This window comes from Quercus robur, chromosome 5, assembly GCF_932294415.1.
Source record: "Quercus robur chromosome 5, dhQueRobu3.1, whole genome shotgun sequence".
In the NCBI taxonomy this organism is placed as follows: Eukaryota; Viridiplantae; Streptophyta; class Magnoliopsida; order Fagales; family Fagaceae; genus Quercus; species Quercus robur.
The window spans coordinates 20,365,734-20,383,278 of record NC_065538.1 but is presented as its reverse complement, the minus strand read 5'-3'; the positions used below and the strand labels follow the sequence as shown (position 1 = coordinate 20,383,278).

Genomic DNA, 17,545 nt, shown 5'->3' with positions numbered 1-17,545 from the left:
TTCTTGGAAAAACTCAGGCTAAGGGGGACCATCACCCTTGCTCTTTTGGGAGTTTGATTTTTGGCCTCCAGGTCAGAGCCCCCCTACGGACATGACTTCAGAACTTGCCCTGACATCACCCTTGGCCTAGCCAAGATCACATTAATAGTGCCCAATGTTGGTTGAGGAGTGTTGTTTCCATGCATCCCATTTCTAGAGTGTCCGACCTGTTCCACAAGCTGATGTAGGAAATAATTGAGTTTCCCTGCCCTTACCAACTGATTGAGGTGATCACGCAAGGTCCTGCAGTCCTCTGTGGTGTGTCCTCTGTCTCGATGGTGATGGCAGTAGAGGCTTAGGTTTCTCTTGGATGGATCACCACCCATCCTGTTGGGCCACTTGAAAAATGGCTCATTTTTTATCTTCTCTAGTATCTGGTACACTGGCTCCTTAAACAGTGAATTGACCAATTGAACCCTCGCGGATGCCGTATGACTAGGGAAATCTCTTTGAGGCTGATCATTATGGTACCCTCCTCTCTAAGGATCCCTCTTCTCTAGGAACACTTTAGCTTTTCCTTTTCCCTGCATTTGGTCCTTTTCTAACCTTTTGTACTTGTCTATGCGATCCATAAGCTAGCGCATACTCAAGGTAGACTTCATTGTTAATGACTTCCTCAACTCATGCTCAGTCGGGAGGCCAACCTTGAAGGTTCTCACTGCCACATCCTCTACAGTAAAGAATCCACTAGCCTGAGGACTCTACTAAAAGTTATAAATCTAGCACCAAATGCCCTTGTCAGCTTTTCAAAGGACCCAATTGACCCTTCCTCCAATGCATCAAACCAATGCATGGCGATAGGCCCAAGGTTAGAGGGGAACACCTTGCACATAAGGGCCTCATTGCTGGCATGGACGGCTATCTTCTGATTAAAGTGGCTGACATGCTCCACGGGATCAGTCCTTCCATTATATATGGTGAACGTTGGCTGGAAAAACCGGTGAGGGAGCCTAGCCTTATTAATCCTCCTGACAAAAAGGGACTTAGAAATCTGTTATAGGGCTTTACTCATAGCATCATTTACCTTGGTGTGATGAGAAGGCCCCTTTTCTCGTTTGTTGTTGCTCTTCTCCAACTTGTCTTGATGTGAGGAAGCTGAGTAGGACTCGTTAGGTGCAGTTCTAGACCTGCGTTGGTATGAACGATCACGACTCCCTTTTGAGCCCTTACTTGATGGGGAAGATGGGCTCCTCCTATCACACCTCCTATGCCTCAACTTCCTGCGCAAATGATCAACTTCCCATTGCAACTTCAGTGTCTCTTGATCATGTGAAACATGACTCCTGGACTTGGAACGACTCCACTCAGTACGTTCAGTGTGATGAGATTCCACCACAACATGTTGGGTATGTTGCCTGTCTTTCCTACGTTCCACGTTAACAAACTGGTTCTCCCTCTGGGAGCCAACTGACTCCTCCCTATCTTGGCCTACGTTAGCCATAAGTACTTAGGACAGATTCTTCACAACTTGTTGTCCTCACAGACGGCGCCAATTGTAAGGACCTAAAAGTTTGTAGCCTAAGCCCACTTAGAGTAATGGGTTGTGCCTTTCAAACCTGGCCCAAATCAATAAAATTTGTAAAAGGAGGGAAAGAACAACAACAGTAGGCTCTACTCGAGGACAACTACAAGGAAGAATTAGGTTTGTATTCAGAAGCAAATGAGTATCAAGCTCTACACAAGTGCTCCCGAGGAGACTGAGTTTGTATAAAAAGTATTGTTGTTCACTTTCTTCTTTGAATATTTTTCCTTTTGTTTCTTTTCTCTTTTTTCCGATCCCCTTTCTAATGCTCTCTCCTTTTCTTATATACCTCTATCTCCATCACATTTTCACCATCCATTTTTACCTAACCTCCCTCATTTTTTGACACTTGTTACCTTTCACATCTGAAGAAGATGGTGGAAGGAACCTACTTAGTTGTGGCTTACACTATTCAGGCCACTTCCTCATTAATGCGGTTGATAAAGCTGTTGTCTACCATTTAATGTAGATGCAATAGGCTACACTAGGCCAGAAGCTTTCCTACTGCCCATTGGCTTCCACTCTTTTCAGATCCTAATTCCGACTTAGAATACCACAGAGTACCATGATTTATTTCTTTTCCTCTTTGGGCGGCTTCCTCCCTTGGGCTTGTGGCTTGCAGCATTTCCAAGTCAATGCCGCGACCTTTCGACTTCATCCTTAGTCCTCAGGCTAATGTTGAGACCCTTCAACTTCATCCTCAGTCCTCGGGCACCCATAAGTACTATGACTAGATTATTTGTTTGAGCAGCTTGGATTTGTTTTGAATTCTCTGGCAAGTCGTGATTAAAAACTTAGTGTTGTATTTAGTTCTTAGTAAGAGACAATCATACTGTAACTAGTCCTAAGCAAGGGAAGGTCCTAGAGAAGGCGACAGTGCACATTTGGTAGCTCCTTAGCAAGGGAGTGCACCTTTAGGTTTCAAAGGAGTCACCCTTAAAAAAAGTGATGAAAAGGGGGTTCCAGTCCCAAAAAGAGGACAACAAAACCTTGTCAACGGGGCGTAAATGTTGACCACAAGAAAAGTCTAGGGAATTGTTTATATGATGGTGTTGGTATATCATGATGGCGCACAATATCACGATATTTTTATATGAAATATTTGATGTTAAAATATAGATGGTTTGCAAGTTATAGCTTTTCTGTATGGATTAATTATTTAAAAGGTTCATTTTGACACCCTAATGTTAGTGAATTCCACTTATTGAGTTATCTCATCCCCCCCTCCCCCCCTTTTATTCCCCTTTACAGATACATTAGAGGGACCATTGGAGTAGAGATTCTTGGAAGCCAACAATTACAAATTATTTTGTGGAACTGAGGATTTTATTATTATTTTAATGGTATTAAATATTGTACTGAAAAATTATTTTGAGAATATTTTATCTTTGGTGGGATTAGAGCTCTAACAATTGTGATGAGATTTTAGATTGCTAGTTGCATATGTTAAATATTTTTATGGATTATCTGTATTGAATAGACTTTTATTATATATGATTTTGGGGCATTACATTTTCTAGCCGTTGCAGCTTGGTTTTGTCCCTTTTCTTCTTTGTCAAGACTGAGATTCCCACCCGTATTCATCTTTTATAGAAAATAATGTGGGCTTATTGGGCTTGCTTCATTTTGTTTGCTGGGTTAGGCTTGTGGGTCTTTTGATGCCCTCCCTTTCTTACTTTTCATTAATTCCTACCGGATTGGCCTATTGGGCCTTTTGTTTTATTCCTTCCTCCTCGGGCCTTTTTAAGGCCCATTCTTATTCCTTGAAGAGGGTCATCCCACCGTGGCTGCCTCTCCCACATTGCCTATATCCTGTGGCGAGCCAATGTGCTCTATTTCTTGTCCTTTGTGGGCATTCTCTCTCTTTGGGCCCTTGCTTGGGCCATGCTTTCTTACTTCCTGGGCCTTTGGGATGTAGCCCCATTGCTTTACTTTCTCTACTTTTTAGTCTCCTTTTCTTGGTTTGGTTTGGGCTTTTCTTGCCGTTCGGCTTTGGGCCCATATTATAAAAAATGAGTATCAACATTTAGCCCCCTGAGCATCATTAATCTCATCTTAACCCTTCTCTTTTTTCATTCCCCTCATTTTCCTCTTTTCACAAAATCCCTTTATTCTCCTTTCTCCATTTTGTATTTTTCCTCTTTTCTTCACACCATACTTTTCCTTCATGTCTGTGCCCAAGAGTGAGGGTTCTTCCTAATGCAAAGGAAAAGACTCCATTTTTGAGAAGTCCCCTTCTATGAAGGAAGGGGATAAGGAAGTCTCTTTTGCTGAATTATACCATTCCAAAGGTGAAGGGGCCGTTCACGATCCTAATAGTGAGTGTCTCCCTCTCCTCGATCTGTGATACAATGTGCACATCCATTTTTTGGTGGTGGTTAGTGGCTATATGTACCCTCTGTCGAATTAGGTTTGGTTGTTCTTGGAGTGAAAGGTCATCGATGTGTCTTTGGTGCCGTTACCAAGCATCATTTCAAATATCGTCATTTGCTGCAGAGATACTTTACTGGTTCCTATCCACTTCGAGTTTAGGTCAAGGACATCGGTAGGTTAGAGGGAATAGGTAGACCAAGAGCTTTCGGATGTGGGTTTTATGGAAACGCTTCAAAAGGTCGGCATTTTGAAGGCCATCCTCTCTTCCCGAAGTTTGCACAACTTTTGTGACTTGCTCAATCTACGAAACTTGGTTCGCTGTTGGTGTAGCGTCACCCACACATTTTTCCTTTCCTGCGGTGAACTTACTGTTACTTTGGAGGATGTGGCCAACCAGTTGTTACTTCCCATTCTTGATGAAGTTGTTCCTTTAGAGATTCAACTTTCCGATGGTGAGATGGCCGTGGAGGCAAAGTTGTGTAAAGGGCTTGGTGGGGGTAATGTGAAGCTTTCTAACTGGATTGGGGCTTTCATTGAGGTTTCTGTTGGTGTCCACTATGCTGCCTTCATCATGTTTTGGCTATGTAAGTTTATTTTTGGTGCACATCCTCATTATGCTGTGAAGCCTTTGTATTTTTAGTTAGCCATTAAAATTTATGTTGGGGTGAGTTTGCCATTGGCCCCTCTGTTTTTGGGCTACCTGTATGTTTAGTTGGGTATTCTGCAGAATGACGAATGTGAAGGGAGTTCCTGCCATATTGTTACTTCTTTTGTGCACAGCACTATTCTGCAGAATTTTCTTTAGGAGAGCTGTTTCAAGCACTTGTTTAATTGCATGCAAAAACCAAATTTGAGAAGTGTCCTAAAGTGATTACTGATTTCTGTAGTAATTTTGTGGATGAGTTTCTCATTGCTTATTGTTGGGATGGGTTGAAGCCCATTGGTTATCCAGTGGTGGAGTTTTTTGATAAGGAGGTGGGTTTCTCTTTGAGGGCTTGTAGGAGCTTTGGGAGGAGTTTTACTTGTGAGGATTCAGTTACGGAGGGCCCTTTATGAGTACTATTGGCACATCTAATCCTTTGGGCTTTGGTGATGAGAAGGGACTCATCTACTCAGCTATCACTAATGCTTGCTGGTTGCCCTATCTGACTGATCAGGGGGTAAGGTATGTGGCTTACTCTACCTATCGGGTTAGGAGGTAGTTTGGCCTTAATTAGGAAGTTCCTGATGATTTGAATTTGGATTTTGACTCTGTGACCTTGTTACATCCTTTTCTTCGTCATCACGCCTTTGATTATTGAAGCAAACGTTTTCCAGTTGTTACCATCCCTAGCTCACAGTGAGTAGGTCTCTGTATTGCTTCTATGCATGTTTATTGGCAGGTGGTTATGACTTTCTTCCGAGAGTACATTGAGGGTGGTGTTGGCTTCTCATAGATTCCTCCTTTAGGTTTGCATGCTCTCGCTTCCCCAAACCCGTGTCTACTTCCTCCCACCAAGTCAGTAGTTGGGTATGCCAATAGGCAAGGTTGGACTGGCATATTTGAGTGGCGTGAAGGCCAGCAAGGTTGGTTCTAGTATGATGGTGATTTTCCTTCAGGCTAGGAGAAGAAGTTAAAGATTTTGAATGCCCTTCCCTCCACATTGAAGAAGAGCTTATCTTCTTGGTCTATCTGAGAAGCCCAGGTTTGCCAAGAAAAGGAAGGGTGTTACTACAAGTGCACCAACTGTTTATTTTGATACTATCCCATATAGAGAAGACCTTTCCCCTATAAGTAGCATTGTATTAGAGGAGACCCTTTTTGTGGTGAAGACCCATTTTGCCAAAAAGTTTGCAGCAGTTAAGTCCAAGCCTTCATCACTAAAACAACATTTGAATACACCTCTTTCCAACTGGAATTGTGGCAGCAAGAGGAAGACTTTCCCAAAGGCTTCCACTACCCAGTTCAAGAGGAGGGTATGTCTCTTGAATCACTTCTTTATTTCTATCCATAATATTTTTTGTTGTTTTGTTAGTGGCTAACCTTGTGCACAAGTCTCTTTTACCAATCCAAGTTCAAGGAGGATGCTACAGTTGCCCAGCCCATTATGCTTGATGATGTGGAGGTAAATTTCTTCTTCACTCTCTTTCTTCGTTTTCCTTTTTCTTTTTGCTCTACCTTCTTTCCTCTTCTTTCTTTCACGTGCTTGTTATCCTTTTTATTTATTTATTTATTTTTTCAGACTGAGGATGATCCTATTCCTGTTGAGAGTGCCCCTGTTGTTGCTAATATTTCAATAAGTAAAGGGGTTCTTGTTGAGCCCGTTCCTAGTGTTGAGGTAGTTTTTGTTGAGGCTAGTATTTTTACAGAAAGGAAGGATTCTACCACAGCTGATGCCCCTATGGAAAAGTTTCCCACTGAAACTGATATTATTGCAGACACAAGGATTTTTGCCACTAACCCTGGGGGATGTTTCCGCACATCGAGATTACCACCCTTATGGCAGAGGTTGTTCCTGCTGAAGAGAAGGCTTCTGTTGAGGAGGAGGTCCCTGCGGGGTTAGGTTCTGCTACTAGAGGGACTTCTGTTGAGGTTACTGCCCCTTTGAAGAAGGGTGGATCTCGTATTGGCGGCCAACCTGAAGGGACTCCTTTCTCCACTCCCCTTCATGTCATATCTTTGGATGATCAATTCACTTCTCTTCCCTACGCGGTTGGTGGTGGGCCTTCTCTGGTGGTTACCCTGTCTTCCATTCCTTCTTTTGCCACTGAGATGCTCGATATTGAGATGTCACCCAACGAGGCCTTTGATGATGTTCTTGAGGACTCGGATGACGAGCCCATTGTGAAGACCAGAGTTTCTGATTCTGAGGATTTATCCATAAAGGAGATTGACGCTATAGTTGCAGGTATTGACCTTCTTTCTCTACCTCTTCTTGTATTTCTTTCTTGTTTTGCACCTTTTTGAAAACATCCAAGAGATATTCAAACATGTGAATTTAGACTATAATATTTATAGTTTTTTTAAACTATTTATGAAGACAATAATTTTAAACAAAAGAAAATAAAATTAATTGTATAAAATTTCAATTTATACATAATATGATGCTAAGCTAGACATACAAAAAGTGTAAATATGATTTTATAAATAAATTTATTTTAGAATATTTCACTAAAATATTATTTAATTCCACCATCTTATTTATCATGTTGTATCAAATTGTGGAATACAAATTAGGGTTCTACTCATATTGCCACAAGACTCACAAAAAATATAAATAATAGGCTAAAATCCAAAACTGACCTTCTAAGTTTTAACTTTTGTCGTTTTAGTCCTCTAAGTTTTAGTTTTGTCATTTTAGTCCTCTAAGTTTTAGATTTTGTCAATTCAGCCCTCCATTACTTTTCAGTTGAATGCTGCTATTAAGTAAACCAAAATAATGCTGTCATGGTATTAAATTTTTTTTTAATAATTTTGTTAATTAAAAAAATGAAAAATTGTTATTAAAAAAAAGACATCAATTAAGGGGAACGACGTTGTTCCCCTTCCTTGAAAATCAAGTTAATTGCCACTGGACGTCATTGAGCTGTGGCCGAGAAAATTGCTTTGGCAGTTGTAGAGAAGGAAAAAGTTAAGGGTCTGTTTGGTTGGAGGGGTGGAAAAGTGGGAGGATAGAAAATGGTGGGAGGATGGAAAAGTGGGATAGAAAAGATTTTATTTTCTTCCCTTCTTTTTTGGTTGGGAGTGGAAAAGTGGAGAGATGGAAAAAATGAGTTTTAATAAATTTACTCATATACCCTTGTTAAAGAATGATGCCCAATTAAAACAAAAAAGTGACAAATAACCACAAAAAAAGAGCAATTACCCAAATTTATTTTAAAAAAAAACCACGTCTAGTTTAAAAAAAAGAAAAAAAAAAGAAAAAACTATCATGCCAGGCCTTAGAAAATGAAATGAAAAAAAAAAAAAAAGAATAGAAAAAAAAGAAGAAAAAAGAAGAGGCAACGTTACTACCTAGGAAAAAAAGGCAATGTTGCCAAAAAAAAAAAAAAAAAAAAAAAAAAAAAAAAAAAAAAAAAAAAAAAAGGTCACGCCTAGGCCTAGAAAGTCAAAAGAAAAAAAAAAAAAGAATAGAAAAAAAAAAGAGGCAATGTTGCCAAGGAAAAAAAAAGGGGCAACCCCAGGGGAAAAGACAAAAAAAAAAAAAAAAAAAGGCAACTTGAAGAAGTTGTGCACATACATATGGACATTTTTGTCAATCAAGAAAAAGTTCATCTGCATTCAGTTTTCTCTCCATTTTGGGGAGAAAACATTTTGGTAGGCTCGGGGAGAAAACACCTGGGTCCCACATTTTATTTTTCTTCCTTTCTACCCAACCAAACACACTCCAAAAAAGTTTTTATTTCCATTTTCTCTTCAAAGTTTTTCATCCACCCTGTTTCATCTCCAAACAAACACACCCTAAGTGTAAGGCAGCCCATGAGGCAACTGAAGTAGCTAAGAGGTTTGCAGAACTGGCAGCACAAAAAGTGTAGAAATGAAAGCCTTCAAAGAAGATCTGGAGAGAAAAAAGTCAGGAACTATTTTGGCAGCAAATGATCTCAGGTACAAAAGATATATGATTGAGGAGATTGAAGAAGCCACTAAAAACTTCTTGGATTCTCGCAAGATTGGTGAAGGAGGTTATGAAATTACGAAAATTACAGTTTTTAATTATGAAATTATAAAATTAATAAAAAAAAAATAAAAAGCACCAAAATGGCATTGTTTTGGTTTAGTTAATGGCAACATTTAAATTAAGGGTAACGGAGGACTGAATTGACAAAATTTAAAACTTAAAAGACTGAAATGACAAAATTGAAACTTAGAGGACTAAAATAACAAAAGTTTAAACTTAGAGGGTTAGTTTTGAATTTTAGCCTAAATAATAATAGTTATTCTACAATAGCTTCTTCTATTATTCATAATACTGATTTATTTTTGGGTCATATAAACGAGTACCCTTAGGGTATTGGTTAACAATGTAGGGAATTAACCCGAATTCCCAACCTGTGAGAAACAAAAAAATAGAGAAAACACACGCCAAAGAAAAACAATCAAACTCACAAGACAGTATTTACGTGGTTCGGCAATTTGCCTATGTTCACAAAGTTACAGGGATTTCATTATTATCAAGGAAGAATACAGAGTACAAGAATTGCAGCTACAATACTTTTTTCTCTCACCCTCAAGAATGCGGCAACAACAACCTACAATCTTAAAAAACCCTAATCCCGGCAAAGTCGGTTTATATATATGAAATGGGCCCCAAAAATTTTTCCCGGGGGCGTTGCCCCCAGACCCCCAAAGGCTTGTTCATGAGTGCTTTGGCTTGGGCCTATCGGCTCAAGCCTCCGCTTCATGGACTAAACTTCAGTAAATTTCTCATTAAAAACCACGCAATATTATTTAAGTCAGGTCAAGTCATCGAACTGGATCAAACAGAATTAGACTCCACAAAAGCCCAACAAACAATTCATTTTAGAAAAAGTTTTAATACCACTTTTATAGAAAATGAAAAAAGTTGTCAAAATATTAATTACTTTTTTTTCCATAAAAAAATTTCTTAAATGAATTATTAACCAATGCTCTAAGGGCATTCATTAGAATTTCCCTTTTTTTTTTTATTTCCATGCAATTATTATATAGAATGTACAATGAATCAAACATGTCCGTATGATCATCTCCAGATTCCAATGAAAAGATCAGGTGCGAAGCATGTTTTCTTATATAAAATTTAAAAGTTTACTAAAGTGTTTAAAGGGTTTCCTTTTATACTTGTATACACTAAATTTTAAGTGGATTTCCTTTTTTGGCAAAGGCTTTCCAGGTATATTGTCCCCAAAAAGAACAAAAAGGAAAAGAAGACACTTATTATTTGATCCTGATCAACATATATAAACTTAGTTTCTAAAATATAAATAGACACAAAGAAAAATTTACTTTGTGCTAATGCTTTATTTGTTTCAATATTAACATCTTTAAAAAATGAATCATTTTCCAAAATGTATTTTTGAGAAAATTATTTCATTTTCTTAAGTTTAGTAGTGACCTTAAAATGATATCCCGACTTCCCTTTTTTAGCTTTGAGTGAAATAGAGTTATTTTTTGTTATTTAGCGTTTCATGAGATAGAATAATTTTCTAAAAAAATTTTAGTGGAAAATAATTTTATTTCCTACTAAGTTAAATATGGGAAGTTAAGAAATAGTTTTTTTTTGACCCATTTTTTTTTATACTAACAAATACAAGAAAATGAGAAAAACTATTTTCACATAAAGTTTTCTATTGAAACAAGTGTAGCATAATAGTCTCTTAATTTGATTGGGATGAAAATTGGGAGAATAGAAAATGAAAGAAAGAAAATAGGGTATGTATATATATACACACACATTGAGGTGTAAAATTATGGGACTTCAAAAGCTTATGTGACAAATATAAGAAAATGCCAAAAACTTTCTTCATAGAAGGTTTTCCATTGAAATAAACGGAGTTTTGAGAGTTTGTTTGGTTGGGGTGAAAACCAAGAGGATAGAAAACGTAAGGGAGGAAAAAAAGGAAAAAGAAAGGTGTAAAATTATGAGACTTCAAAAGCTTATGTGGCAAAACAGTGTGAGATAAACCAAAAATCAATGTATTTGAGAATGAACAACCACTAGCCAAGCATGTTTTCTTATTCGAAGTTTGGAATATACTTGTATAGTCTAAATTTGAAATGGATTTTCTTCCTTGGTAAGGCTTTTCCTTTCTTGGCAAAGCCTTTCCAAGTATATTATTCTCAGAACATTACTCCTAGTTTTCCCAATATAAATAGGCATAGCAAATACCTTTCGACAATAGGCATTTCCGTTGTGTTGTTGAAAATGGCCATAAAATACGGTGTTTCTCTTAGCCTCCTAGTGATTCAAATTGTACTTTCTCTCTTGTTTTCAAGCCACCACTTTGCAAAAGCCGATAATGAGATTGGCAAGTCCCTAATAACAACAACTTGCAACCATACTGAGTTTCCTGATGTTTGCATCTCAACTTTGGAGTCGGATCCTCGTAGCTCTTCTGCAGATCTTACTAACCTTTCCAGAATTGCCTTGGAGTTAGCTATAACCGAAGCTAATGAGACCAAAGCAGAGGCTTTTAAATTGGTTAATAATGCAAGTAGCTATGAGAGTTGGGGAATACGATTAGCTTGTTATGATGGATTTAATTCGAGTGTCTATCAATTGGAAGAGAGTCTCCAATACTTTGATCAGCTGAAGTATAATGAGTCAAACAGAATTGTGGATCTTTTTAATGGAGGTTTAAATTATTGTATTAATCTTGGAGTAGTAGAGTTAAGTACAAGGATCACATTCCTTAGGAAATTCACCACTGATATAGTGGCAATTCTACATCTCCTTTTCTAATGACTAGTATCCTTTTGAATAAATATCTATTCTAATAAATGCTTGAATTTTATCTAACATTTCATCCTTTTTTTTTTTTTTTTTTCTCCTTTCCTTTGGTTTTCTTTTTATGTTTAACTTTTATTCATGAATTTTTCAATCTTATAAGCTATACTAATCTTTGAAATATTGAGTAATCAAATTATAACAATATCAAAGGTAAAAAAGAAAAAGAAAAAAAAAGAACCTCACAAACTATTTACCAAATAGGTTTGGAACCCTATAATATAGGTTTAAAGCAAAAGGCAATTTTGGGTATGATAAATCTTAGTTTATTAACTTTGCCCACACTCCACCCAAATTATTTTCTTTTTCAACTTTGCCCCCTCCCTCCCAAAAAATATCTTTGTTTGGTGAATTTATTTCATAGAGCAAGACTTAAGTACAATATTTAGGGGCTGTTCCTTAGGTTTTCCTTTTAAGATTTTGCCATGTGGAGTTTTTTTCATGGGATGGAAGTGTATTTTTTTAGTTAAGTAGACACATGACTGAATCTTAAGAGGGGAACTTAAGGAACAAAACCTAAGGTACTGTGCCTAAGTTTTGTCTTATTTCATATATTTTTTATGATAGGATAAATCTTAGGTGTAGTGCATTAAATTCCCCAATTAAATTCAAATAGATAGTTACATTAAATTTAATTATCCTTGCAAATGATAGCTTTTTTTTGTATCTTATTGGTAAATGAAAATAGGTGTTTGAATTTAATTGGAGAACCTAATGTATGTCTTAGATGCAATATTTTTTTTTTTTTTTTTTTGAGAAGTCTTGAATGCAATATAACATTGTTTTTTTTTTTTTTTTTGGGTAATAATGTTTTCTAAAAAATAAGTCATTTTCCAAAAAGTGTTTTCTATAAAAATATCTTGTTTTCCTTTGTTTGGTATTAATTTTAAATGAGTTTAAAAATAATATCCTAACTTCCTTTATTTAGCTTGCTGTGAGATAGAGGTGGTTTTCAAAAAAAAAAAAAAAAATAGTGGAAAGCAATCTCTAAAAATAAACTATACTTTTTATGTTGACCAAAGATAATTTTCTTTTGACTCATTTTTTCTAATGCTATGAAATATTGAAAAAAACGGAAAACTATCTTTACACAATATTTTCTATCAAAACAAATAGTGTTTGTTTGTTTTTTTTTGTTGGGAGAGTTTCAACTTATGACGTCCGCTCCTAATGATAGCTCTTTATCATCAAACCAAGACACCAATCAGTTTATGGTGTAGGTGGGGATTGAACCCTAGATCTCTTATACAACCATAAGAGACTTTACCAGTTGAGTTAACTGGAACCCACAACAAATAGAGTGTTACGCAGGGGTAAAACTAGAATTTCAAGAATGAGAGACCAAAGTAATAGTAAAATCAATATTTAACCAATTTAAGAAGGTTATACAAGAAAAATGAAGAATTTTTTTGGAGGGGAGCATCCTTTAAAAAAAAAAAAAAAAAAAAAACTAGATTTATATAAGATTTGAATTTTTGGAAAGCTTTATGCCATCTGAATATAAGATTAAGTAAAGCTAGATCCACAATATTTTCACAGCATATATCTTATATGGCAAGCTATTACTGATTCTAATCTAGGTCCATCATTGACATCTTTTTTTATCTACCAGTAACAACATGTTATATAAGATTTGTTGTGAAAATATTGTAAATGTAGTATTATTCTGTAAAGTTTGCCATTTGTTGAGATTTGTATTTGAGAGCGTGTTGTTAGTGTTGTTGTCCAAATGCCAATGGAAAACCATGTGCCAAGCATATTTGCATTTGTATACCTAAACTAGGATTTGAATTTTAAATCAATGTTTTTTTTTTTTTTTTTTTTTTTTTTGAGAAACCCCCATACACAAGAAGAGGGAATGTGGTTCCAATATAATAAGCATACCACAAACTCCAATTTTTTGATATGTCTTCATTTTTGTTTAATACTTTCTAAAAAATATTCCAACTTAATAGATTTTACAATTTATTATTTGGATTTATTTTCGTAGGTTGTTTTTGTAGTTTTAAATATATTGTTTGGGAATTTTAATAACTTATAAAATTTGATTCAAAATTTTCTCTTTTTCCAAATGACCTAAATATATACTCCATAAATGATTCAAAATGACAATGCATCATAACTAATAATTAATTGCATTTATTTATTTTTTTCCATATTTAAGGTCCTTAGCTAATAAATATATTGTTTTTGGAAATTTTAAATATATTTTTTGGGAGTTTTAATAACTTATAAAAATTTGATTCAAAATTCTCTCTCTTTCCAAAGGACCTAAATACTCTATAAAATATTCAAAATGACAATGCATCGTAACTAATTAAAAAATAAGTACATTTATTTCTTTGGACAAATTATAACTTACCCACATGTGATTTGATCAAAATTTAAGTTTCCTACTTGTAGTTTAAAAGTTGGCACTTTGCCTCCTTGAGGTTCACTTCGTTAGGATTCTGTAACCCACCTCTATACTTTCACCTTTAAAAACACAAAAACCATAACAAAAATGAAACAAAAACGTAAAAAATCAAGATATAAAAACATATTTCTTACAATTGTGAAACTTTGGCTTAAGAACATTCTTCCTCTTAATAAGAACATTCTCAAGCCTATCAAATTTGTGGGCCAAGAATGTGATCAGCTACTTATCAAAAAAAAGAAAAAGAAAAAAGAATGTGATCAAGTTGCCTTTCAATTCTTTTGGTAATGAGTGGGCCAAGAAGTGAGAGTAGCCATGGAGAACCATGGTACTTAGATCCTGCGTAAGGCGATGTTCAACCAAATATTTAATTCGTGAACATTTTGTATGAAATCCAGAAAATCAGCTAATCTAAAATCAACCCTGAATTTAGAAACTAAAAGCTAAACCCACAAAATCAACTAAAACTAAAAGCTAATGATAGCCATGTTCTGATGTCTTTCATCTTACCATATCTGGTGGTAGCATGGGGGAAGCCTTGTGTTTTATCTATTCCTATTTGTCTCTTGAGTTAGCTTACTAGAGCAAGCCTAAGTGTTTGTTCTTTTCTTTATATTTTTATATTTGTATACGGTTACTCTTTTACATTAATAAAGTTTCTATCCATTATCTAAAAAAAAAAAAAAGAAAAGAAGTAAACCCAGAATTTTTGAACATAAACCCAAACCAAAAACTAAACCCAGAAATCTTGAAGATTAACCAAAAATTGAACCCATAAATTTTGAACATAAACCCACAACCATTGTAACCAAAAATTAAAGCCAAATCAAACGCATCACAAATTTCTTTTTCAATCTTTTCTATCCTTTTGACAGTTTTATTTGGATTCATAGGCTCGAGATTTGAGAATGTTCTTATGTAGAGAAATGATGTTCTTAAGCTAAAATTTCACAATTTTAAGAAATATATTTTTAGAAATTGATTTTTTTTTTATTATGCTTTTTGTGTTTTTTACGGTGAAAGTATGGAGGTGGGTTATGAAAGCCTAACAAAGTGAACCTCAGGTGGGCAAAGTGCCAACTTTTAAAACACAAGTAGGCAACTTAAATTTCGGACAAACTACAGGTGAATAATTTGTAATTTTCCTATTTATTTCCATATTTAAGGTCCTTAAGAGCAACTGCATCAGTCCATAGATAATCATGCAAAATACAAAAAGTTACTCATTTTACACATTTTGACCAAAGAAACACTCACATCAGTGGGTGTAAAATTGTGCACAAATGCACAAGTGCTACAGTAACCGTGCATATATGCACGGTCACTGTAACTCCTCTATACATTATTTTAATAATTTCTAATTTTGCTCATTTTTTTTCTCTCTCTTCTCCATTTGCAAAACCAACGCCCTCATCATCTTCTTCTTCCTCTGATACACACACTCCTATAGACACAAAATAAAAAATTAACCACAGACACCACAAAACCAAACACACCCACACACGGACACACCAACAAAGACAGAGAGAGTGGGTCAGTGCTTGGATCGGCGAGAAGAACATGGTGTTGAAGAAGAAGAAGTATCAGCATCAGCAATCAATGGAGAGCCCCAAAATCACCATCCATGTAGTGGAAAAATATGCCCAAAATCACCACCAAAATTGCAAGCCCAAAATCACTGGCCATAATCAAACTCAAATAGAAAAAGAAAAAGAAGAAGAATGAGAATGAGAATGAGAATGAGAATGAGAAGGAGAAGAAGAAGATAAAGATGCCGAAGATGTAAGAAGGAGAAGGAAAAGAAAAAAAAAGAAGAAACAAGAAACAAGAAGAAGTTGGAAAATAAAGAGATAGAGAGTGTCAGAGATATTTTGGAGAGTTTTGTGAGGTGGTGGGACATGTGGGACATAATAAAAAAAAGTGAGAAAAATGATTATTTAAATAAAATAGATGGTAGAATAGACAAACTGATGTACGTATTTTGTAAAATTGGATGTGTAAAATAGAAAAAAAGTAGGGTTTTCTTGAAAAATAGACAGAAAATTTGCATGGACTGACGCTGTGATGCCCCAATTTAATTGATTGTGTGATGTGTGTGGGTGTGTGATGAGTCCCACATCGGGTATTTACTGGGTAGATCTGGGCTTTATTAACAACTATAAGGAGCCTCAATTGTGACTAGTCCTTTTGAGGTATAGCGCAGATGTGACTAGCGCTTTTCCTTGGGTCGTTACATATGGTATCAGAGCCGACCCGGTAACCCCGTGTGGGTTTGGAGACACTACCCCACAAAGTGGGCCCTAACGAGGACGTTAGGGATATAAGTGGGGGAGATTGTGATACTCCAATTTGATTGATTGTGTGATGTGTGTGGGTGTGTGATGAGTCCCACATCGGGTATTTACTGGGTTGAACTAGGCTTTATTAACAACTGCAAGGAGCCTCAATTGTGACTAGTCCTTTTGAGGTATAGCACAGATGTGGTTAGCGCTTTTCCTTGAGTCATTACATATATATGTAACGACCCAAGGAAAAGCGCTAACCACATCTGTGCTATATCTCAAAAGGACTAGTCACAATTGAGGCTCCTTGTAGTTGTTAATAAAGCCCAGATCTACCCAGTAAATACCCGATGTGGGACTCATCACACACCCGGACTCATCACACACCCACACACATCACACAATCAATTATTGTGATGCCCCAATTTGATTGATTGTATGATGTGTGTGGGTGTGTGATGAGTCCCACATCGGGTATTTACTAGGTTGAACTGGGCTTTATTAACAACTGCAAGGAGCCTCAATTGTGACTAGTCCTTTTGAGGTATAGCGCAGATGTGGCTAGCGCTTTTCCTTGGGTCGTTACAGACGCGGTTGCTCTAACACATGACATGCTGATAAAATAAATTTGATGTGTTATAAATGTTGACTTATGCTGTGAGATTATTTTTCCACATGGTTTTATAGATTAGTAGTCCGTTAGCTTATTAATTTTTAGAAGACTATTTGCATAGTATTTATCAAAATAAATAATTTTAGTATATTTTATATTAAATGTGTGACAAAAAGTTAAAAGCTAATGTATTTTCAAGATAGCTAAAAATTAGATTATTTTAAAAAACAATTGACACAAAAAAGTAAAAAACAAATAATTAAGCAATTACCAAACACACACTAGCTAGAAAAATTGACACTTGTCAAGTTGTGGAACCTATAAACATCACAAATGGCAAAATCTTAGTATAACTTTCCCTAATAATAAATAGGATAAAGTTTAGCTACAAAATTGATTGTAGCCTAAGGCTAAAATCTTACTCAATAAAATAAATACTACTATATATTTTGAAAATCTGATTGTTAAATTGTATGTTGTTTACATTCTTAATACATATGTTAAATTTTGTGTCAATTGGATATTATTTATTATATGATCTATAAGTTTATATTTTATGCATAATTTTAAATTACAAAAACTTGCAATTTAAACAATTTATTAATAATATAGCTATAGATCTTTAATTTTCTAGAAATTTTGCAAGTATGGAAGATATAAGATGAAGATGTAATCTAATGGTGGATTTGTCAAAATTCACCTCTAATAAATTATATTGGGTAAGGTTGGAGTCTAAGGTTATAATCAATTTTGTAATTAAATTTTGTCCTAATATATATATATATATATATATATATATCAAGAGGACAACCAGTCCTGGAGCTGATAGAGGAGTTG

At 35.6% G+C, this 17,545-nt stretch overlaps 1 protein-coding gene across 1 annotated transcript; it reads left to right on the top strand.

The window, feature by feature from the left end:
• Positions 1-10,200: 10,200 nt before the first annotated feature.
• On the top strand, positions 10,201-11,352 carry LOC126729028 (uncharacterized). The gene has a single exon (XM_050434787.1). It carries the CDS (start codon positions 10,618-10,620, stop codon positions 11,350-11,352), a length of 735 nt encoding a protein of 244 aa, XP_050290744.1. The 5' UTR covers positions 10,201-10,617.
• The last annotated feature ends 6,193 nt before the right edge of the window (positions 11,353-17,545 follow it).

Coding starts and splice junctions, on each gene's coding strand:
- LOC126729028 (XM_050434787.1), top strand. CDS start 10,618: ATGTTTTCTTATTCGAAGTTTGGAATATACTTGTATAGTCTAAATTTG.